The following is a 25,915-nucleotide window of genomic DNA, read 5'->3' as shown; positions in this document are numbered from 1 at the left end:
GAGATCTCAACAGAGGAATATCACATGGCTGGGAGACACTTAAGGAAATGCTCAATGTCCTTTGGCATCAGGGAAATGCAAATAAAAACACCTCTGAGATTCCATCTTACATCTGTCAGAATGGTTAAGATAAAAAAACTCAACTGAAAGAACATGCTGGTGAGGATGTGGAGAAAGGGGAACAGTCCTCCATTGCTGGTGGGAGTGCGAACTTGTACAATCACTCTGGAAATCAAGTTGGCATCCAGAGTCTTTTTTCCAAGTCTCTAGCTTCCTTAGACCCGTCAGTGTAATTTGGAAGATGCCCAGTAGGTGGAGTAGCTTACTCACAGTTAGTTTTCAAAGCTACCTCTTGTAAATGCTAGAGGAAAAATGAGAAATTAATCAAAAAGAAAAAAAGAAGAGATTTATTCCTTAGAGAAACTTACATTTATTTAGTTATTCACCAAATACATATTGAGAGCTTACTTTATGACTGGGACAGAAATGTAAAAAACAGTAGAAAGGACCTACAGTTCTCTTGAACCATCTCTATAGGAAGATAAAGAAAAGAAACATGGTAACTTTAGACACTGGCACATTACATCAGAGAGTGGGGCAGGAGGGTGAAAGTGTATGCCCTTCTGATTCAAAAGAAGATTGTCTGCTCAGCAAGAATGTATAAAGTACAGAAAAGATTATGGACAAGGACATAGGCAGAAGAAATAGGTAGACTGAGGACCTGACGTGAAATCTGGAACCGTTTTACTTGTTATTTTCTTAATAAGTATTGAGAGTCCATCAAGTTGTTTCTTGAGTGTTGTTACCTGGCACAGAGAAAGATGCACAAACAGATGTAAGGCAGGCATCCTTGTCAAATCCAGTTGCTGCGTCTCTTCTCCTACTGTGACAGAGTATGCAATTGAGATGACCCTGTTGGTGCCAGTAACATGATGACGTGCTGAAAGGAAGGGGTCATCACAAGCAAACAGAAAATCTCACTGAGGACAAACTATGGGATTCTGATGTTTGAGGGAGCCTTCAAAACAACCTGCTCTACCTCATCTCTACTGTGGTATTTTTCAAAATCTTGGTTAAAAGCTACATTTAGACTCACCCGGGAGCTTGTCATATATCCCAGGCATTGTTTCAAGTCTATTGAATCCTTACTCATTTAAAACCAGTCCTCCTTTGCCTCTCAAAACTAGACCTTCTTCCAAAGTTCCTACAGATGTTGTAGTTTTGAGGTCAGTCATGGACTGCTCCTAAATCTCAAGAGCACCGAGTCCTCCCCTCGTCCTGTACTTGGGGCACAGTGAGGAAGACACTCTGATGGTATTGACAGTGATGCAGATGGTAGGAAAGCTTCACTGTCCACCCCTGCTGCACACAACACTGATGACATAGCAAATGCTTTAGAGGAGATGATTGATGATGATGATGATGATGGTGATGATGGTGATGATGATAAAGAAAATTACCATATTCTTTGTGTGCACTGGTGTCTTCATATTTGACTTGGAAGGTGGCATCTGAACAAAATTAGGTAAAGTAAATTTGGACTGTTTACCTGCCTCCTACTTTTAATTAACTATTGGGATGTTTACCAACCCTCTCTTCGTCCAACTCCAAGAATCAGAGAAAGGATCGGGCTTATCTGCCTGCTTGGTTCACGGTCATCAGGCAAACAGTAATATTGTTTTTTATTTCTGTGTCCTGAAAAACACAATGGGTAGGGACCTGCCTTCTTTCCTAGACCTAGCTTTCTAGCAAGTTGTACTTGGCATCAGCCACATCAGTGCCTTTGTAAATCTTGGTCCAGAAGCCTGGAAACTCCTTTTCAAATAATATTAAACCAATATGCACACTTCTTCGGAGGCTTCAACCCAAAAAGTCATCATCAGAATAGAAACCATTGTATGGCTCTCCTTCTTGTAGGGATAGCCTCCTCTCCCTTGATTAAAATATTTGCTACTTCAACAGGAGGAAAGTCAGTCAATTAAAATGTCTTTATTTGTCACATTATCCATGGGGTGTTAGTGCCCTTTTCATTTTTCCCTTGTGATAGGTTTGCCCTTGTTGTTTACATGAAGAATATCTGTTGCAGATCTGCCCTTTCACTTCAGAACTAAGATAATGTTTCCACTTAAACTGAGTCATCCTTGTCCTAAATATTGCATAATGCCACAGTCTGCCATCTTCTGTTTGCTTTGGCCAAACACAATGACAGGGCAAACCAAGCTGAGGCTCCTAAATCTCTTCGTACACTCTGCCATTTTGTGTGGTGGTCAGATGATTATATTACATTGTGAGGAATTAGAGTATTAAATGAGTTACACAAAATGCTACTCAAGAAATCTTAAAATAAAAAGCTTGCAAACAGAGTGCCTAGGGTAGCTATGGAAAGTGTGTTCTGAAATCACCGGGAGAACATCTGCCATTTGAAGCTTTTTATCAGAAATCAAGAGAGGCAAGGTCAGCTTAATATTAATTCTCCTCCAGTTCTTTCATCTTGATATCAAGTTGCATTTAAATCTGGCATGAATTTAGGTCAGTTTGGCCTTCAAAGCAGAAATACCTTGATAAATATTCTGTATCTGTCTATTTAGTCTTCAATACCATTAGGTTATTTTAAAGTGAAAATGACCTAAACTTGCCTTTTCATGGAAAGGGAAATTCATTTCTGCTAAGTTGAGATTGCTCTTGAATAATTTATAGGGAACAGTGAATTCGTCAGATCTGATGCTATCAGCAGCCCTGAGATTGCATTGTTCTCTCATGGGTGCTATGGGAACAGGGAAGCTTAAGATGGTTACCATGAGAATTTCAATCCAGAATTTCATGTTGGGTACCAGCAGTCAATATTTTAGAAAAGAAAATCCCAAGTTAAAACTATGTAGAAATAACCTTTAAAATGCCTTCACTGTGATATATATATATATATATATATATATATATGTATATATATATATATATATATATATATGCTATTCATTTCACCTACTGTGAAATTGACTGTGACTAATATATTGAGTCTTTTTCTCAGAATATCATCACTAAGTGAGGAAATAATGGTACTAGGAAAATTGTTACATAAAAACAAGATCTAATAAATGAAAACATACGAACATATAAAAAAGTTTTAGTTGCTAAAACACAGTATATTTAAGCCTGTCTCTTCAATTTACTAATCTATGGTATTAGGTGTTCTCCAACGGGCCATATTTTATCTTCTTGTTCACTCATTTTTATTTATTTATTTTTGTGTTCAATGATACGATTTATTGTACAATACCTTAAAATACATTATAGATACACCTCAATTATTTGATAAGCAGGAAATACTTTTCAAAATGATTCCATAGATGAATGCAACATACAAGTTAAAGGAATTCGTTTTGTGTCATTAAGGTTGGAAAGATAAATATTTTAGTGTGTGCTTAAATGTTCATATTTATAAAATTTTAGTATCTTTGCTTACAGTGACTTATTCTTAAAGATATTTCTTAGTCCTTATCCAGCATTAAAATCTACATAAAGAGCAGCTCATATTCAGTTTATAACACTATGCTTTTCTGATTGGTCAGGACATTCCTATATTATATGTGTATCTAATTGTTAAGGTAGCAATTCTTAATTAATTCTGAAATAGATCACAATTGCCAAAACTCCTTAATAATATATGTACACATAGATGCATACACGTATACTGAACACCGGTGAATTATGACAACTTTCTCATGCAGCAGGATTTGATAGTGTTTAAGCCATTATTATAAAGTACTTAGTGTCCACAGTACACAGGCATTTAAATCCAGTTTCAGCTCTTAGGCAAGCATGGTGATCTAACCTGTCTTACGGATGCTTGGTTCACTCATTTTTAAATGCTCTTATTGATCACCTTTTGTTTATGAAGGGTGCAGTTAATCATTATTTTAGAAACAAGGTTAAATAAGAAAAAAATTGTACTCTCATAATCAGTGGTGATTGATCTTAAACTTCTAATGTGGATAGGGTTCACAAGGATATCAGGAAACAGGACAAAAAGAACTCTAAATAATTAGAACAGGGTAGAGAAAAGCTAGAGAGGTTTATTCTGAGACCAACCAAGGAGGTGTAAGTGGGTCCCCTTGGTTGCATCATGACTGCGAACAGACCAAAGCCAGGTGCTGACAAAGCTTAATTCAGACTAAAGTGTCCTTGAGTGCTGGCTGGGATTCAAGAAGCATAAACAAAGCAGTTCTTTAGTGTGGTGATGTGATTCTGGGTGCTTGGATGTAGGGTAAGATAGGGACCTTTTAATTACCTCTGAGAGATAATATAATTCAAGAGATAACCCAAAGGAGAAGCGGCTGGATTTAGGTGGTGGCACTAAGAACCGGGAAGAGCACCGATCTCAAGCTAATGTAAATTGGTATCTGTCCATCTAACTCCTTTTTCCAGTTCCTTTTTCCTTCTTCAATCGTCTCTGGCACTTAGATAACCTCTGATACTGTTCCTTGACTACTACAGGAAATCAGTTGGAACAGTGCATTATTATGCAGCAAGTGCAATTGTTTCCCACCTTCCCTCTAATGTCTGGATAATGGTATTTCAATACAGTTGGTTTGCCGAGTAATCTTACATCATTTGACTCACACATTTAAGAATGTGTGTCTGAAATCCACAGGCTGGGAGAAGGTCAGGACTCTGCAGATTCTCCTGGAGTCTAGGTCATAGTTTGAGTCCTGTCTGAACTCACACAGTTTCTGGATTTCTGATGTGTGAGACCACTGTAACACAGCTCTTTCTTTGTTCTTTCTTTCTTTTCTTTTCCTTTCTTTCTTTCTTTTTTTTTGATTTTGTTATTATTAATTTATTTATCTATTCATGTTATATCACTGTCGTAGCCCCTTCCATTCTCTCTTCCCAATCCCACCCTTCCTTATTCCTCAGAAAAAGGAATCCCCCCTCTACCTACCCACTCACCCCAGCTCATCAAGTCACATCAGGATTGAGCACATCCTCTTCCCCTGTAACCTGGCAAGGCAGTCCCATCAAGGGGAAGTGGTCAAAAAGCAAGCAACAGAGTCCATGTCAGAGATAGTCCCTGTTTCCCTTACTAGTGGTCCCACGTGAAGCCTGAGCTGCCCATTGGCTAGATTATAGAGAAGACCTAGGTCCAGTCCATGCATGGTCCTTGGTCCATGCTTCAGACTCCACAGGCCCCTCTGGGCCCTGGTTAGTTGGCACTGTTGGTCTTCTTGTGGAGCTCTTGTCACACTTTCTGGAGGCAGCCTTGCCTTTGTCCATCACCCACAAAAGTATCTCTGGCTACCACTTTTACTTGTTTCATTACTTCTTTGTCTTTCTTTGAGTCTTTCAGTTTTGTGAGCATGTCTTTGAAATGCCTTTAGAATATTGCTGCATTTGTAGCTAAAACCAAGCTTAACCACTATGTCATTCTAATTTTTTTCTGCATAGCTGTTTCCATAATAATATATGGAATATATATATATATATATATATATATATATATATATATATATATATATATATATGTGCTATGTTCCTACTGGATCAAAATCCATTTGCTACTGCTGCACATCAGAAGCTAATTTCTCTCAAAGGTGAAAGCTGGAGTCTTCACTGACTCACCTTATAGCTGGGAGCAAGAGGAAAAGGGGCAATTTCCTGCTGGTAGTAGGCTTCATAAGTGGTGTGGAGAAAGGGGCATGAAGGAAACTCTTAACAGAAAAATGTGTCAGATTTCCTCTCAAATTGACCCTTGACTTTCCTACTGAGTGAAACTGTGTGGTTGAGGATATTGACACACATATGCAAACTGAACCTCTGCTATGTAACATACCAAAGGCTGCAGCTTAGGCAAAAGAAATTTAAAATAAAAGCACAACAAATCTTTTTTTTTTTTTACTTTGTGCTGAAAGTTACGATAATTTCATCAGATTTTGTGTTCATGAAGTCCCCATGCATTTATTTCATTTCCTTTAAGTAAGATGGCATCAGTGATAGAACACACTCTTAGGACTTAGAGAATTCACTGCTTTGATATCTTACTGCTTTTTTCTTTGAATATAGACATAAGCTGATTAATGAACAAATAGCTAAAAGTTACATGCAACAGTATCTGAGTATTCTTTTGTGTTATTGGAAGGAACGATGGTGGCTCTGAAGTTGTTCTGAGTGTCTGTAACATGCCATTGTTATTAATACCCAAGAAAATTGATTGAGAAGTTTGATCATAAAGACTCGAGCCACAGATATAAGGTTGTCTCAGGTCACGTAAGGGAGGTTTAGCAATGTAATGATGCTTGCCTTTAAGGGTGTGTAGGGCTACATACTGAGGGAAGAGGCAGATGGGCATCTGTATAGGACGGAAGTAACAAAGGGCTAACGTAGCCAAATGTCTTTATTATGCAGGTATGATTTCTGTAGATGAGTCTCATTGTTTAAGCCAACTTAACCATTATCATAAGAAATATTCCAAAGTGTTTCCCTTATAACATGAATTTCTTTCAAAAAGAATTCTTTTCTTATTTTTTTTATCAGAATATAACCTTCATTTTCAAAGGGGCAAATCAAGTCTCATTTCTTTCTTCAAATATCTTCACTGTAGGACACGATTGACAAGTACCTATCAAACACACACATGTGCACACATGTACACACTCATCAGCAAACGCGAAGGACTGGTTATTATTGTTTCTCTTATAAATAAGGAAACTGATAAATAGATGATTCATTTTTAAGTTTGACATGCTTTCTGTTATGCATCAGAACACTTCTATGTTAGGCAATATATTGTTATGACCCTGCTCCACATCATGCAAAACATCATATTTTTTAAATATGGAGAGACAATTTATCCAAAAACTTAACCAACACTAATTTAACATTGCACTGAAAAGAGTGAGCACGCACCTGGCCATGAGTGCACAAGCACACCTCCATGTGTGAAACACATACCCGCTCTCAGTCACAAGGCGATTAAGTTGTTTCAGACACAAGGCGATTAAGTTGTGACTCAGAAGTACAAACTATATAATAGTAACACAATCAAGCCATATATAAAATAGTCCAAAAGCTTAGTTAATTATTATGTTTTAGGCAAATATCTTTACATATAAAAATAGAAATTACATCTTCCTATACCTGTCTCTGGGGTTATGTATTACAAGGATGCCATGGTCTTAATCTGGGTAGTTTAAAAACCTAAACGACTGTCAAAGGCCAGTGGTGTCAATGATATCATCCATATGTGTGTGTTATTTTTTAATTAACTTATTTATTTATTTTCTTTATATCCCAATTGTAGCCCCCCTTCTCCTCCTAGTCCCATCCTCCCTCCCTGGCTTCCCTAGCTCTCCTCCCCTACCCATGAGAAAAGGGGAACCCCACCCCCACCTACCCATCCCAGCACATCAAGTTACATCAGGACTGAGCACACCCTCTTCCATGGTGGTTTGGCAAGGCAGCCCCACCCCCACCCCCACAGAGGAAGTGATCCAAAAACATGCAACAGAGTCTTTGTCAGAGGCAGCCCCAGCTCCCCTTACTAGGGGACCCACATAAAGACCAAGCTGCCCATCGGGTACCTAGATATCATCCATTTTTAGTGTGCTTGGTTTTCTTCTTGGACAGAGTGTTTCTCAAAACAGTATGTTCCTAAGTTCTGCAATTCTACCAAAAAACAAAATAAAAGACATCAAGACTAGAAAGAGTTGTGGGTACTTTGGAATGAAGAATTTATTTTATAGGAGCATTGCTAAGTTCTAGGGGGGTATGGAGTTTGTTTAAAGATCTTAAAATATATATTTAACTGCCAGAGATGAAAAAAGGCAGCTATTGCAACACCGTGTTAAGCCAGCGTTCCTGCTGCACCTCTGAGGACACAGCCCTGAGAACTGTACCACGGCACTTCCTGGGTCAGAACAAATTCTTACGAGGTTTTCTTCTCACCTGACAAAACGTAAGGATTTGACTGCTGTTAAGACCACCATGACCACTTGGTTTCCTTTTGCATGAATGACCATTACGCGATTAACTGAGTTCAGAAACAAACACAAACTGCCACTGACAGGCTGAAGCAACATATAATGACAAAGATACTGAATACACATATCAAATTTCTTTTGATTTTTATCATGAAGTGAACAGTATAAAATTAGGAACCTCTAATACATAGCTATGCAAACCAAAGCAAATAAGATAGCCATAATTGGGCCGCATAAAGTGAAAAAAAATAGTTACCAGAAATTTCAAGAAGTATGCTTGTTTATTTCCAAAGCTAACCTGTCACATGCTATAATCATTGTAGCCAAGGTAAATTTCCTAAATGCAGTGTTCTCACTATTTCCAGTAGTTAGATTCTTTAATATCAATGCATATCAGTACTATATCTCATGTTTGAGCCAATTATACTTATTATTAGATATTATATAATAAGAAACAGTACTACCTCTTGTACTTGGGTAACTCCAGAAAGTACTTTGACATCATAGTTGGGGACCATTTTAAATTAGTGAAACCACTACTCACGCAAACAAAATAGAGAGAAAGGGAAAAAAGTGAAGAAAAAAAATGAACAAGAAACAAAGGTCAGATACTAAATATAAGACAACAGTTGTAATATGAATATTGAAATCTGAGAACAGATATTGCCTGGGTAAGTGTGTGGGTGATGTACATGTTAGATTTTTGTTGGTCTTATCTCTAAATGACTATAACAGTGGGTGAATAGTAATCTGGGAGAGTTACAGATAAGTTTTAAAAAGTAGGTAGATTAACAAATATGGAAACTCCAGGTAACAAATATCTATAGTTCCTAATGAAGTATCATGTTATAAATCAATAAACTAAGACTATATAAAAATTTTCATCATCACATTTTTATTCAAACAGAGATATACAATTATAAAAACAACACATTGAGTTTATTATTCATCAAAATGGGAACTCAGGAAGCAATTAAGAAACATTTAATTTTAGCAACCACCACCACAGTTAACATCATTATCTCTTTTGCAAATGGAAACAAGGCTTAGAAATGGAGTTGTATCCTCCAGCTCACTTGGTGGTTCTTGAAGGAGCCCAGACTCTGTCTAGATGCAAATCAGACTGACCTGCTGCTCTATGTAATATGGCATCCCTGGAGATAATTTGAGGCTCTGTTTTTAAGTCAATTGATAACATTATCATAATCGTATTGTGCAAATAGAACGCAACTATGGCTTTAAGACAGCCAGTCCCCTTTGCAGGCTCTTATAAGCTTGACCATGAGCAGTCATCCTATTGACGTTGTTCTAGACTGTGAGAAACAAAAAAAAGTAAATTGCTGCCTTACAGACAATTCTTTTTATTGTACATCTCCAAAAACCAATGCATTTGAATTTATGATGCTTTCTCAGAAAAAAAAATTAAAAGTGCTTGGGATATATATAGGTTATGAAGATTAGATTAGTTTAATTTAGTTAGGTTAGTAGCACTGTAGATTCTGCCAGGTGTAGTGTTTGCAGCTTTGAATTAAAAAAACAAAACAACAACAATGACAAAAAGCATGTCCTTTAAGGAATATAAATGGTAGTACTTGTTGTACTTTAAACATGTGGCTGGCTCCTCCCCATATGCAAATTGTGTGGCATCTTTGTCTAAAATGTTTTAGCAATGCCTTTTCCCAGAACAAAGTCAAACACATCAGTCTGTCTTTTACGATTTCCACAATTTGCACCTCACTTTCAAGCCTCCCTTAGATGTGCCCCTATTCTAATTTTTCTCACCTACCCCAGCACGAAAAGTCTGGCCCACTCCCTCTGTTTGCTACCTCTCAACTTCCAGTTTCTACAGTTGCTAAAACACAGCCTCCTGCATGAGGGACTCTGCATCTGCAGGCCGTGTTTATGTCCGCCCCGTTATTCTATGTGCCTCTGTCCTCGAAGAAATGCTTACATGTGGCCGTTGTCTGTCAAATGTTAGATAAAGGAACTGAAAGGCAAGAGAAATGAGCACCTGGGAGTTATGCATGTCTCTTAAGATGATTTCTACACAGGAAATTGCAATAATTCTAACTCTTGCTCAAAAATGATTGAACTTATTTAATTCCTCTATATTTTGTGCTTTGATTTGGCATTAGGATAAGAGAAATATCATCAAGCTGTGTTATATTAAATTCTAAAGAAATACATGAAAACATTTCAATGATTAAAGTTTCCATAATAACAGACTGTCTTTGAGTATTTGGGTGATTTACTAATGAGTAAAAACTTTAAATATGACTCGCCACTGTCTTTCTAATTGATCTGGCATTCTCCTAAGAGTCTAGACCATCCCATGAGCTTGTAAAGGCATTTATTACTCATAGATCATCAGTCCACATTCTATGCTGGTAGGATCTAGGCCTCAAGAACTCTAATCTCCTGAAACAGACAACTCTCATTCATGAAGTTGTGAACACAGAGGTTTCTGTGGGGGGGGGGGGGGCATTTAATTCCCACTGTAAGGAAGTAGCAACCAGAACCTTCTTCCAAAGGAACAAAGTATGCTGAGCCAGTAGAAATTGAGGACTTGAGCCAAGAAGTAGAGCCCTGAAGGTCTGTTGATAAGGAATCATGAAAAGATGTGAAACAGTGATGTGCTTCAGATTTATTCTGAGTGTCATGAAGATTCCTTGGGGCTTCTCATTTTTAAAGATTTGTCTCTTAAACAAGGCAGCATTGAACCATTGGACATGAAAGAAGGCTCTAAGGTGTATGTTCCACTCACTGTTTTGGGGGGCGGGGATAGAAAATGTGTTGCATTCTAGAAGTATCTCACTAGGATGTTAGTTTTAGGAAAATGAAATGCAATTTTCTGTCATTCACCTATAAAACTTTCCAGCATGCTTCTTCCCCTTCTTACAATCCACACGGGCTACTCCCCCAAAGAGTATTTCAATGCTGGTAAACTTTGTCTCTTTCCTGTAAGTCCTGAGTGAATTGCAAAATGTTCATTACCGGTGAGGAACCCGTTTCAACAAGTTTGCGCATGAGCACAAACGTAACAAGAAGGAATGATGAAAACATCACAAACTATTGGCCAAGTGTACTTGTCAAGTTTCTCACTCAATTTTCCTATAGAGAATAGTGAAGGAGGAAAAATGCCCCTTTGTTGCCTCATAGTCAGAAGTCAATGACATAGAAAGATGAGAATTACGTCTTATGCTGAGCTTCTCCCTAAGATTCTGACTCTATCTATTTCAATAATCAGAGGTTCGATGGATGCCAAGTATTTGCAAAACAGGGTAGGCATTGGGGATACAATGGGGATAAGAGAAATTGCACCCGCACTTACTGAGCTGGCATTTTAGTGAGATAGATGGCAAACACTTGATTAACCTGCTGACAGAGGAGTTAAAATGACCAGTGCGTAGTAGTTTCTTCAGACAGCATTTGTCAAGAAGGTTCTTTTAGAAGATAGAGCATTTGGCCAAACCCCAAAGTAAGCAAACAGGCAGCCACGTGAGGAATGACTCAGCAGAGGGGGCAGTGGTCGCTAATACTCCAAACAGGAAAGGGTCTGAGGTTTCATGAAAAGCGGACCCTTGGCGATAGATTAGGTGCATAGAAAGGCAGGAGAAGACTTGCTTGAGAAATTGCTGGAAAAGTGGGCTGGATCATGCATGCTATAGGACAGGTTATAGATTTTGCCTGAGAGTGGTAAATCAACAGCAGATCTCAAACAAATAAGAAATATGTTCTATCTCCATGGGAGAGCAGCACTCCTACCCAGCAGAGATGTCTACAATTTACAGAGTCATCTTCTATGGCAAATGGGAGTTTGTGGGTATGAGTCTTGGAATGGAGATTCTATCCTGGATGTTTCAGACAGACTAATGCCACCTTATTAGAAGTCCTCCTTCTTTGAGGAGACTCAAAGAAGAATGCGACAACAGACAGAGAGGTTGACTGATGAGCCTAGAAGCCTAGGAATTCAAGCAACCACTAGAGTTGGAAAAGACAATGATGTGATTTCTCTCCACAACCTCGAGAAGATATAATCCCCTCTCTGTATGCTGATTTTAGCCTACTGAAACTAATTTCAGACTTGGCCTCCTGAACTATGAGAGAATTCATGGTGGAAGTTTTAAGACATTGTATTGTGGCTTATTTATTGCAGCAGCAACAGGAGACTAAAAGAATGCTTCTAGATTCAATCATAGGGATGGCTTGACAGGGGAATCAGAGAAACTGAAAGACCTATAAGCATGTGATTCCAGCAAACCAAACAACAGTGATGCATGCTGAGGAAAGGAGAGCGGGCTTGTAGGTGTATTTTGGAAGTAAGGCTGACTGGACTTGGCAGATTCCCTTAGCTCCTAACCCACTCTTTGTTTTGGTGGAACCAGGAACCCCTGGGTACTGTTTGGCACACTGCAGCCATCAGTCTCAGACAGTAAGTGCTGCTTTACTAGGTGACTGATTTGACAAGTAAGTAACTTACTTACAGCCAGAAACATATAGCCACTGGAAAAACATAGCTTATGGGCCAGAATCAGCCAGTCTAAGGCAAAAGTTGCTCTGTGATCCCCTGACAAGTGGAAAAGCAAGACCAAGGATGGCAATTGGAACACATGTGGATAACTTTCTAGGTTCAAAAGTAATCCCAGGTACACAGAACTTCTTTATATGGAGTGAGCATGATACGTTTCATGGTAGAAGGGAAGAAAATAATATTTGTTTTATACAGTACCATTTCTCATACCTCACTGGGCACCATTTTCCACTCTTTGCTTTGTGCTGATGAAGGACCCACCTAGATGAATGTAAAGAGGTGTTTCTGTATGCAATATTTCAGGCTGTGGCCTCTGTCTGCATGTCTCTCATTAAGGCCTATAGCTGTTTTTAAAATCCCAACCGGAAGATGGAAGACAAACAGGCCCACAGGAAGACAGGAATTCCTATAGGGGACCAGCAGTGTAGCCATCCATAGGATAAGCATCTCCTTCCCAGAGAGACTACATCTAAGCCTTCTGTGGACCTTGCCCACAGGATTCTCTGAAGTGTCCCATGTTCCCGTCTTTGTAATAACACCCAATACTATCAGCACTAGAAAGCTATATGAGGCTCTTGAACATTATTGAGAAATTTTTTGCATCTATGTTCATAAGAGAAATTGGTCTGTCATTGTCTTTCTGTGTAGGGTATTTATGTGGTTTAGGTGTCAGGGTAACTGTGACCTCATAAAATGAATTAGATAATGTTCCTTCTGTTTCTATTCCACAGAATAATTTGGGGAGCAATGGCATTAAGTCTGGTAGAAATTTGGTTGGAAGACTTTTAATGATTGCTGGTATTTCACTATGGGTTACAGGTTTAAACTGCATATTTGATTCTGACTTAACTTTGGTATGTGAGGAAATTATCCATTTCTTTTATATTTTCCAATTTGGTGGGGTATAAGTTTTTAAAATATGTCCTTATGATTAAGAGATTACTACACTAGCTTGCTTCTTAGGTCAATTTGCTTGGAATATTTTCCCAACCCTTTCCCTAATGTAATGTCTATACTTGTATTGAAGTGTGTTTTCTGGATGCAGTCAGTAGAAGTGTGAATGCTGTTTTCACATCCATTGTACTTATGTCTTTTTATTGAGAATTAAGACATAGATATTGAGTGATATCAGTGACCAACAATTGTTGATTCATTCTATTTTGTTGTTGTTGTTGTTGGTCGTGGTGGTGGTGGTAGTGTGTGTGTGTGAGTGTGTGTGTGTGTGTGTGTGTGTGTGTGTGTGTGTGTCTGTACTTCCCTTCTTTTGATATTGCTGGTCTGAGATTTATTCTCTCTTTCCATGGTTGTAGTTAATCTCCTTAGTTTGGATTTTTCCTTCTAGCACTTTCTGTAGATCAGAATTTATAAAGAGATATTGCTTAAATTTGGCTTTATCATAGAATGTCATATTTCCTCCATCTATGGATAACTGAAAGTTTTGTTGGGTGTAATAATCTGGGCTGGCATCTGTGGTTTCTTAGAGCAGCAATCTGTCCGAGTCAACTACTTTTGATCTTTTTGGATTAATGCTGTATCCAGTTGTTCTATAAAAGAAAAGAAGTCTTGTGCCTCAGTACCATTTGCTTTTACATATTCAGTCAGGAAGTATTATAGAAGCCTGTTCTTCCTAGATATTATGGGAGATGAAAGAAAATCATACCTCAGTCAAGAAGTTAGTAGCACAGATAAACAGGGAAGCATATAAACAAAACATGACATCTCGTGATCCCTGTATTTATTTCAAAGAAATAAAGCATCTTCTTTAACTCAACAAACTATGTTAGGTATAGCTTATGATATTAAGGATGCAGAGGTGATAAATAAAAAAAGTTTCCCATCCTCATGGGGCATCAGTAGAAAGTTAAATAGAGTGTTAACTTTAGGAATGATAACCACAATTAGTAGAACAGGATTAGGGTTGGGTGGGGAATGGCTAAGAACAGCTATCCATGTCCACCCTTCTGAGAAGAGACCTTCTCTCTAAATGATGGGACAGCTGTAGCCAGTCCTGTCATGGAGAAAGAACAGAACAGAATCATGAAGAAACTATGAAGGCCATAGGATGATGGTCTGGGTCTCATGATAGATGTGATGGTTCAGCTTCAGTGGACGAATAGAAATGGCAGGAGCTGAAGACTGGAGCTGGGGAAGCTAGAGACGCACGTAGCCAGAAGCACAGCAGATCTGATTCATTTAATAGCTCTCAGATGTATTCAGGTGCACATCACAAGACATCACATGACCTCAGCTGGAAGGACAAACCTTGTCCTGAAGCTGTAAAGAAATGCACCTTCCAGAGGAAACGACTCGTCAGCTTCTTCCTCTTACTCTGTCCAAATCTACCAAGCAACCGTTTAGTTAATACCCTCTACGTAGAAGGAATGCCCTACCCCTGCTTTCTAACACAACCATCTGTCCTAAGCAGAAAGCACTACAAGGCTAGGCTTCAATATTGGTGGGGACCTAAGTATTAGATTGAGGCAATGCTACTGGCAATACCCTTCACCCAACTTCAGGGAGAGTTTACATTTCAGAAGCAGAATTGAGCTTACTCACATCTATAATGGGTGACGAATACTATTGCAAAGTAACACAGCAAGAAGGCAGCTACATATTCCATAAGAAACCTTAATGCTGGGTCCCATGCATGTAGTTTCTTCCACAGTGTGTGAACTGTTAACAGAGCATTTCTTCAGGACCTAAAAGTGGCCAGGCTCCAATACAGGGAGAGCAGCACGATCCTACTCTGATGAGCTTATGGCCACGTGGCTTCACAAGACCCAGATGAAACAGATTGTCTAACAAGAGATTAAGAAGGCAGTGCTAGGTTGTCAGGACTGAGACACAAGCCCCAGCTCTGCCCTCAGTCTGTAAGGAGCTTGTGCAACCTTTGCTCTCAGCTAAGAGAGGGAGATAACGACATGTCTGGCCTTCAGGGTTAATGTGAATGTGACATTTACTGTGTCAGGCATTTATAAAATAAATCTCATTTCATGGAGACAGTGGTGGAGTAAATTTTGGTTCACATCCTGATTTTTCCATCTATTAGCTACATTTCCTTGGTCAAATTATTTAACATCGCTTGCCTGTTTCTTTGTTTGTTAATGAGGTGCTCATAATATACTGCCTTATAATGTCAAAATCATTAAGTGCTATTAAGATAAATATTTCAGGAAGGAAAATCTGGGCCAAAGAGTTAATTTTCACTAGAGAAAAACCTAAACACCAGCCAAAACCATCTGCACTATTTTTTCACACTGGGCAAGAAAAATGTCCTAATTGATAATGTCTGAGCCATTTGAGTTACTTCTTGAGATTAGACAAAAGAAATTTGGTAGACATTCCTAGCCAGGACTCTAGCCATGACAAAACAATGGCTGTAAAGTTACACAGGCACTCTGACCCTTTTTCTAATCTTCATGGGGCTTCACTATGTATCAGACAATGTCTCTTTTTCTGAGGAATCTGGGAAGGATTCTCTATCATTTACTAAAGACACTGAATCAGCAGGCCACTATAATTTTCAGATGCACAGAGATCTCCCATAGGAATTTAGTATGCATTATTTTCTCTTGCCTTGTTTACATCTATGTGCCTATTGTTTGTTGGGGTTAGGGGGTACCTTAATCTTATGGTTCTTACTTGAGAACAATAAATCATAATTGCAATTTGCTAATTTCATTTGATGCCTCAGAAGGAAAAAAAGAGAATCCTTAACTATATGGTGATTGTCAAGGGAGTACACAGGCAAACCTTAGAGTTATAGTAGAGAATGTTCCAGATGAAATGATTAAATAATAAAAACCAATGATGATAGAGTTTAATTATTTTTCCACAGAAAGTAATACATACATATATACATATAAATATACATATATAGCCACTTTACAATAAATACATATTTTCATAGCAATATCCTTTAGGGTCGCATGCCTATTAAACTTAATTGACAAATTTTTTATTTAAGAAATAATCAAAGCCAGGCAGTGATGGCTTTAATCTCAGCACTTGTGAGGCAGAAACAGGCAGATCTCTGAGTTCCAGGCCAGCTTGGTCTACAAAGAAAGTTTCAGGGTAACCAGTGATATACAGATAAACCTTGTTTCAAAACTAAAAAAGAAAGAAGTAAAGAAAGAAATAAAAAATCAAAGGAATATTTCAAAGAAGATCCACATAGAGTTTACATAATTCAGCACTGAGTGGCACGATACAGGCATGCTTTGTGAGAAGACAGAGATTGACGGAGGATACAAGGACAAGATTTCAAGAAGAAAGAAATTGCAGCAGGACCCTGAAGGATGGGTAAAACAACAATGAAGGGAAGGAAATGGAAATGTAGTGATGGGGAGCTTGAGCAGAGGCAGAGAGAAAAATGGTGTGAACCCACGGCGCTCCCTATTGGACTATTAATGGCATTCATTAAAAGGATGGTTGGGAACCCACAGAAAGCCTCAAGTGTGTATTTCTTTTTTTAATATATTTTATTAATTTATTCATATTCAAGTGTGTTTTTCTGATGTTCTTCTAATATATCAGTCTTGGTTCAGACAGTAGATAGAATATAGTGACGTTTAAGATGTAGCTTAGTTGTTGGGCAGCACGCATAAGTCTCTGGAAGTACTCCCAAACACAGAAAGGGAAAGAGAAAAGAAGAAAGGGAGGGAAGGAGGGAAGGAGGGAGGGAGGGAGGGAGGAAGGAAGGATGGAAGGATGAAAGGAAGGGAAAAGATTGATTTCTTCTTTGTCAGTATTTCTTTTTGAGGTCTTTAACTGGATGAAATCCTTCCAAATTATGGGGGCTACACTGCTTAACTAAAATATTCTTGATTCAAATATTAATCAGGTCTGAAAGATACCTTCACACAACACTTATAATTGTTTGACCAAACAACTACTACAAAGTTAACAACATAAAAAAAAAAATAAGAGCCATCACACTAAGTAACTCAAACAGGAAATTTAATACAAAGAACTATTATCTACAGATATGAAAAAGTAATAAACATAAACAGGGATCCTTAAAGGGTATCTTAAGACGGAAGAAACATGCTCAAAAAAAGACACATTTGGAACTGAGTGTTCAGAAATCAATGAAATAGTTTGCTTTAGCTCACTGGATACTGGGGTACCCAAGCAGAAAAAAATCCAGTCTCTGTGGAAACAGACATAACACAAAAAGCAAAATAACTGTGCTAAGGTGAACCAAGGATGCTAAGCAGTCAAGTGTGTGATGGGTATTGGGTTGCTGATGTAAGTATGGAGAATATGGCGTCTGTATCAGGGTGGCCATCAGGACTCTTAGAGCTTATATAAGCAATGGCTGATGCTTGGGCACGGGAGGAAGCCCACTGCAGTAAAGCATATGAGGCATGGTATTCTACTGGATTTGGCAGCCGGTGACAGGATACTTTTGAGTAACTCTTAGGGAAGAGAAACTAGATTCTCAAATGTCCAGCCTCACAGGTCAAACAAGAGCGTACAAAGCAAAAATCTGGACTAGCACCCAGGTTGGAGTTGTCTGGGACTCCCTCCCATGCCATTTCTGTCCAAAATGAGAGCCAGAAGAGCCCAAAGAAGCTAAATTTGGCACTAGAGAATGTCTCGGGTCCCCAGAGTAGGAAACACTCATTGTTTGGGCTCTTTGGAACATCCACAAGACTCAGAAGAATTGACACGTGAAATGATCAAAAGTTTGACAGAGAAGTTCAGTCCTCATGTAGAACTGGTTGGTGTCTGTGTTTAGAAGCCAGGAATGCAGCAGCAGAGCCTATTGGGTGTTGAATATTAGCACACGCAATGAAAGGCAGAGGATTCTGCACTACCCAGAATAACCAAATGTCAAGGACGCAAGCAAATTTAGTATCAGGAGGAAATACCGGAACTGAAGTGAAGACTTCAAAAGAAAAGCAGAATCTTTCATGTTATCAACTCATTTCTCAAAAACAGAAAAGAAGAAAGAAAGAAAGAAAGAAAGAAAGAAAGAAAGAAAGAAAGGAAGGAAGGAAGAAAGAAAGAGCATATGAAAAAAGAGGGCGTGGAGTTGTATTTCCCATGCTCAAAGAGGCAAAGTAAACCTCAGCTTCGGCAGAAAACAGCTGCACCCACTGAGAACTAGAACACTCTCAACAGGACTGAAGCATTTTTTTCACAGCATGGGCACCACGCTTAGCCAATGACCACAGATAATGGAAACACTAGACTTGGAAAACTCCAACAATCAGAGAACTAGAGCAGAAAGAGTTAGCGTGAGTAGCAGGGAAGGACTTGCAGCTCAGTGACAGAACAGCTGCCTAGGATTTGTAAGGACCTGCCTACAAGCTCCTAAACTGAGGAAGAAAAAAAAAAAAGCGAGATGCCTAATCAGAAAATCAGTCTAATTCTAACATCTGGAAAGGACCTGAGTATCCAATGTAGCATCTAGCAGATGCTATAAGAACCTCAGAGTAGTGGGAGAATGGAAGGAGAAAGAAACTTATCAGTACTCAGGTTGGGAGCCCAGGCATGGCAGAGACATGGTCTCCCTTCTTGTCAACTCAGCAGTAAGAGTCTGACTCTCTGTAGTGGAGCTGGCCTCTGTCTGGGGCTGTTGGGAGCGCCTTAGTACAAACTTTATATATCATTTATGAAATGCCAGGCAATGTCTTAAACACTTAACATAAGATCAACACGTACAGTAATCCTACTTTGCAAAACAGAAAGTGAGGCACAGGATGACTATGAGGTCAACAGCAAGTCATTTAAATGTCACACTGAGGAGTACAATGCGGATCAAACCCCACTTCTCAGAATGTAGAGTCCCCTCTAAAAGGAAATAGCAAGGTGGTAGTTCCCTGTAATTATGGTTTATTTCTGAGCTTTCAGGGTTTCATTACCTGCGATCTATTGTGTTTCAAAAGCCCTAAATGGAAAATTCCAGAAATAAAAAATTCATGTTGTACTGCACACCTTTCTGAGTAATGTGATCTATCTTATTGTCTAACTGCACCTCATTCTGGACATAACTCATGCCCTTTGTGGTATATATACACACTACATACTACCCACTTGTTAGTCACTTGGTAGCCATTTCAATCAGACCTCCTGTCATAGCATCATGGCTTTGGGATCATTACTTTAGTTAATTATGTTCATAATGTAGAGAGGTACTTGTGTAAATGAGTAACACAAACCCAGAAGGATCAACCTAGTCTAGTATTGTCTGCCAACATTCTACATACAACACATGTAGAAAAATGTTTATAATGAGGGTTCAACACTCCCCACTTCACACACCCACTGGAGTCCTTGGAATGTGTCCCCTGAGGAGACGTGAGCACTAGTGTACTTTGCATTAAGTCAGGGCCCTTTAAGATAAGCATTTCATCCAAGAGTTTATCATGCAGAATGCTCTTCTTGTACCCATAGCTTTCAAGCTGCTGAGTCCAGTATGAGTGTTGAGATAGGGTCTTGATATACACCTCAAGACTTCCTTTTACTCCCTATGTAGTCTATACTGGCCTCAAAATCATGGTAACTTGCCTCATGCCATGAATACTACAATTCAAGGCATATAGCACCATACCCGATCCCTTGGGGTTTTTTTCTTGTTTGTTTGTTTGTTTGTTTGTCTGTTTTTTGTTTTTTGTAATCCTAAGTATTGCATGGAAGTAGTTACACTATAAGTGTGATTTAGTTGCCAAGAAAAATGGTAACAAATGAGCAATTCAACTGAGAACATACATTTCTCTTCAAAGCTGTAGAGCCTGTGTAGCCTCAACTCAAATACTATTGGCAACCATCCCCTTGGCTAACTTTCCAGAAGAAACCTGTTTGTCTGGGCATAGCATCAGGATTTGTCCAGTGACAAGCTCCTTTAGCTGCAAGGGCTCCCAGGGCCTCCTGGAGTCTGGAGTCTTGCTGCTGCCAGGAAACAACATGGTGCAGTCAGCCTGTGTTTGTCACACTGAAAACCTGATTCCCCACTTCAGGCAAACTGAAAGAGAAAAGCACAAAACTCTTCAGTTTGAAGCCAGTTGCCTCTGTTGATGTCACATCTGCAGCCAAGGAGTTTTACAAAAGCAGGGAAAGAGCCCCCATAGCTCTGTGGAAAGATGAAAAACCTTGTGGCTGTACTTCAGCTCCAAACGTGAGTGGCTGCAAGCTTAGAGAGGCAATGAAATTGTCTTTGTCATTTTTTAAAAATCAAAGTGAAAACAAAAAATGTCAAAAGTCATGAAGCTTTACCCAGGGAGCTATTATTACTTGTAAACATGGATGTGAGTTTTCGTGCCAATTTGACTTTCTATTTTTTGTTACCTCTGTCCTGTCTTGTCTGCCTAGAAGGGGAAGATAAAACTACAAACAAATAAACAAATGCATGCATACATATATAAATGCATACATACACAAATAATAAGCAAATAATCTAGGGAGGGGTTTGTAGTTCCTCAAACTTCTAATTTGTCCATTATACAAAGATGGCAAAAGACAGGGCAGTGGAAGCCTTCCTCTTCCCTTCGTCCTTCTCATCCATGCCCTTTACTGCTTGTCGATCTTAGGGCGTGGTCAAACATGGGCAGCTTCTCAAGGCTGTCAAGGAGTAGTGGTTTTAGTTTCTGGCATGGAGAAGGTGTCCAAACTGCCACCGAGGGATAAAGGGAGCTGAGTGTCATTCAAAAGCTCTGATGGACACTCCTCAACTTGGCTCTAACCCTCAGCGTTACATCTTCTCAGTCATGCATTTTATTTGTATTTTCATGGGATACTTCAAGATAGGCTTTCTTTCTATCTAGATTAAATCCTGACTGTTTTCTTGACTCAGAATGATCTCTTTCTCCTGGTTAGAGATGCCTTTTCCTGCCTCCTCGCTAGTCTGTGGATTCTCAGGGTTGTACCTCCAGATACACAGTGTCCTCACATTTTTTTTTCTTTGAAGACTAGGAAACCTGGCAAGAGCAAATTTCTATCATGTTCAAACAAAAATTTTGTCCAAAACAAAAATTCAAAGGCATCTGTAGGTAGGTTTATTTTAGCAGAGAATCTCACAAACACAAAATGCCCTTGTCTTTAATCTTCTGCATAAAAAAATAATAATCTATTTTAGAAGTGTGTTCACTCTAGGTTAGGTTTTTGTCATCATTCTTGCTTGATGCTTCCCTATTCTGAACAGTCTGACCTTTGGAACTCATCCTATAAAAAAATATTGTTTCCATGACAGACAAGGCCAACATTACCCAAGGTCCCCTACACAACAGCCCAAGGTCCTTTATTCTCAGTCCAGAGCTTCTGGACATCACTAAACAATTGCTATTTAGAACCCCTCAGTATCCATGCTATTTTAATCAATCGTGCACACCAGCAGCAGCTGAACCTGTGAACTGGCTCAGGAATAGAAAGGATTTCTGTGCCTTGGACAAAAGAATATAAAGTTGTGGGGAATGCAGCCTTGAAATTTTTCATCACCCATCACAGCTAAGAGTGACTTTTGGCAGAGCTTTGGGGAAAGGATCAAACAGGACCAATTTAATAATTATTGCGAAGCCAGAAGACTGAATTTTGCTTAAGTAGGTTCTTAAGGCATGCCAATAAAATAGAAGCTGGATTTCAATTGTTCTTTATCTCAAGAAAACAATTGATTATTGAGCATGGCACCACAGTGCGGGTAGTATTAGGACTGGATTCAAAGTGGGATTAAAAGATCCCAACATCTGGATCTCACCAAGAGAGGGATTTAAAGGCCCTTGTACAGTGAAGTTGAGACAAAGGAGTAAACTGAGAAAGCACAGCTGCAGGAGGACCGACACCTGCTGCAAAGGACCAAAGTGTCACAGCAACTGCTCCCAGGGACACAGCAGGCTCACCAGCAGGGGACATGAGACAGCAGCTGAGATGCACAATATGTAAGAGAAAGCAAGCCCGGTTTTAAAATCCAAACCATAAGTTTTCATTCACTTTTCTCACACACATTCCCTGAGTAATCAAGCAACACTAAGGGTATTCTCTGTATAATAGGACTGCACCAGGCAGAGTCTGTGGATATTCGTTTTCAGCAAGTGAATACACCAGTTGCCCACCAATGGAAAAAGATACTTATGATTTACTTCTATTTCTAATTCAACTTTAAAGTGTGCCTGGAAAAGTAACTGAGTCAGCAAAATGTTGAATAACTACAAGCATTCAAAACTGATGCCCCAAACAGTCCCCTGTATCCCAGCGATCCAAGATGCCAGACATTTGATAGATGCAGTGCGGAGTGATGCTACGAGAAGGCAGGGCTCACGTTCTGCTTCTATGCCATCCCTGCATAGGGCTATTAGACCCAGTGATATGCAGCACTGGATCTAACAGTCTTTCTTAAAAAGGTGTGAAGATGAGAGATCAACAGAAGTATGAGATACTACCTGTAGTCGAAGTCACTAACCTATATGCCAAAGCCATGTACACAAATATTCATAGAAGTGTTACTCAAAATAGCCCCACGCCAGGAAAAAAAGAAACAACGCCTGTCAACTTAAACATGGAGGAACAAAATGTGATATCTCCTACAATGGAACACCATTCATTCAGTCTTCAAGAAAAAGGAAATGATAGTTTCTGCTTCAACACAGAAGTTTAAAGACATCACACTAAGTAAAAAAAAAGAAAGAAAGAAAGAAAGAAAGAAAGAAAGAAAGAAAGAAAGAAAGAAAACCCAACAAGTTTTATGGTTCCACTTATATTAAACATGCAAGCATGCCAAATGCGTAAGGACCAAAACACATCTGTTCATCTGTGATTTGGGAAATGGTAGCAACTGACAGCAAATAGACTCAAAGGAAATTTAGAGGTTAATGGGGGATATTCTGAAACTGGATAACAATGGTAGTTTCCTAGCTCCGGAAATTTGCTAAAGAGCAATGCTGTGTAACTAACTACACAGCGAGTGAAGCCATGCTACGTAAGATACAGCTCAATGCAAAGTTGGTAAAAAAACAGGTGTGAGTAATGACAAGGATGTTTTAAGAAATAACTATAAAGTAAACAAAAATCAAAACTATTTACCTGTAAAATTATTTTAGTTTTACATTGATATCATAGTATGTTAAGATGTTGTCCTTTACAGAAAAACTATTCTTTAGTCTTCTTGTGCTGCCGTCTTATGATGTATTATAGAGGTGATAAAGCAACTATCTCCTGAGTTAAGTCAGTCAGCTGCTAGAAATGATTAAGCAGGGGGCCTGACACATGGAACTCATAGTGTAGGTGCTGCCTAGAGATATCACGTCGTTACAATGTATATTGTGTGATACAGGTTTCTTTTGATGTCCTGTTTCTGTGGTGGGAAAGCTGGCATTAATAATACTTTCCCAAATGGGCATAAATAAAGCTCATATTAAGAACAGCTATTCAAAAAAAAAAAGGACAACTGTTCAAAATGAGGTTAAAAACTCAAACAAATAATTTTGGGTATTGTGTTATATATTAAGGAGAATATAATCTGCAAAATATGTTTTACTTTATTTTCATTTTAAAGGAAAAATAATCTCTTTGAAATAATCAACATGGTATTCCTTTCTTTTTCATTTTCTCCACTAACTTAGCATCTTCTTTATCGATTATAGGATGAAGGGAAGTGGCCACCCCTAGATGTAGTAAAATTAGAAGGAGCAGAAATTGACATTGACAGCAGCTTGGGAAAACCATTTGTGTTTAACTGTATGCCGCAGTGTGGGAGCAGAATATTTTGCCTCTGTGCAACTTCAAACCAAGAGATGAGAAGGTAATTCATTCGTCTCCTGCCTCTCTGGTTTTACTTTCAGTGGGGGAATCTTTCATATTCTTGGAAACACAAATAAGATAGAGAACCAAAAAAAAAAAAAAAAAAAAAAGGTAGCACATGAAGTTTAGGATATCATTATTTCTTCTTTTTATTTCGATCAGAATTGTCAAAGAACACAGGCAAACTCTGTTAATATTACTACCATAACTCTCCTTTATTTTCTTTAAAAGATGAAAGTCAATAATGCCATCACTCCTTAGCTGTTTATAGCTCTCACTGCTAACGAATCGCCGAATGTATATATTGTGAGGCAGATAACTATTGGTACAAAGATAATAAAGCATGATATGGACCAGTATCCTATAGTGAGATGAACTAAATGTATGAAGAAGACAGAATAATGGGGCTTTGAGTGATGGAGACTCCGTGGATATCGGGTATGCACATAATCCACGAAGAGGGTAGCAATGGGTTCTGACTATTGGACACCCACTGGGACTGCCTCCCTGCAGCAGTGGAGCTCACTGGACAAGCTTGAATGAGGGGTGAGAGTGCAGAACAGAAAGCCATTGGAAAAGGTAGCACATCAACGTGTCTAGTCCTAAAGAATACCTCCTTCACCCAGCTCTGGCATTAAAGAGATTAGTAGTTCAGAAACACCTCAGGCACAAAGCATTCCATCCCTATCTGTGGAATATTGCATATTTAAGTAAATATAGAGTAAAGGACTACCAGAATAATATGATATGCACAGTATTTATTTATATCTAATATGCCTAGACATTATTTTAAAGTTTCTGTGGATTATTTGTATAACGAAAAGCTCATCTTTGGCCCCAGAAGGAAATAAATGGAGAATAATGTGGAAGAGGAGGTGGAAAGATCATAAGATTATAAAGGCCACAAGACTGGGGGTTTCCTAGCTGCATCAGAAGCAATACCCATGAGGTCTCACAAACATGACCGCCCAAATGAGACCTGAACATTGATGACACAAATAGACATGCCAATGTGGATATGAAAAGGACTGAAAGGCCTCAGCCCTACACAAAAAACTATAGGCAGCTAAGGAATGCTGAAAGTAGGAGAGCTAGTCTTCCTTGGGGAGGTAATGCTTGTTCAGTGCCAAACTATAATCACTGAAAGCATACATACATCATTATATCAACTGAACAAGTTAGATTTGTGTGCGTGTGTGTGTGTGTGTGTGTGTGTGTGTGTGTGTGTGTGTGTGCGCGCGCGCTCATGTGCGTGCAAGCAATAACAATTAGTGGAAAAAAGAGGCCATGAATTTGAAAGAGGGCACGGAGTGGTATATCGGGAGTGGGCGTTGGAGGGAGAAAAGGGAAGGGAGAAATGTTATCATTAAATTATAATCTCAAAAATAAAAAGTAAATAGGCAAAACAAAATATCAACTAAAATGATGGGGCATTTGTTCTTTTGAATACAAAGAAAAGTTTAAAATCTTCATAGGAGAAGACACATGGCACACCAATTAGAACAGGGAGGGAGGGCTTGGGAGTGGGGGACTGAGAGTTATTTAGTGGAGAGGCACACAGAGAGAGGGGGGAAGAAGAAGAAGAAGAAGAAGAAGAAGAAGAAGAAGAAGAAGAAGAAGAAGAAGAAGAAGAAGAAGAAGAAGAAGAAGAAATGGAGCAGAGGAAATACACTGT

The 25,915-nt window shown here is 38.9% G+C and overlaps 1 protein-coding gene across 1 annotated transcript in view; it reads left to right on the top strand.

Moving 5' to 3' along the window:
- The window catches only part of LOC311596048 (uncharacterized protein), a 104,178-nt gene that overhangs the window by 63,415 nt on the left and 14,848 nt on the right, over positions 1 to 25,915 (top strand). Inside the window, exon 8 of the mRNA XM_084779245.1 lies at positions 24,084 to 24,241. Within this exon, the coding sequence (XP_084635371.1) occupies positions 24,084 to 24,241 (158 nt within the window). The remainder of the gene's footprint in view (positions 1 to 24,083; positions 24,242 to 25,915) is intronic.

This window comes from Acomys minous, assembly GCF_964271855.1.
Source record: "Acomys minous genome assembly, chromosome: 4".
Lineage (NCBI taxonomy): Eukaryota > Metazoa > Chordata > Mammalia > Rodentia > Muridae > Acomys > Acomys minous.
Note: the sequence above shows the minus strand (reverse complement) of the source record. Positions and strands in the feature narration are given on the sequence as shown.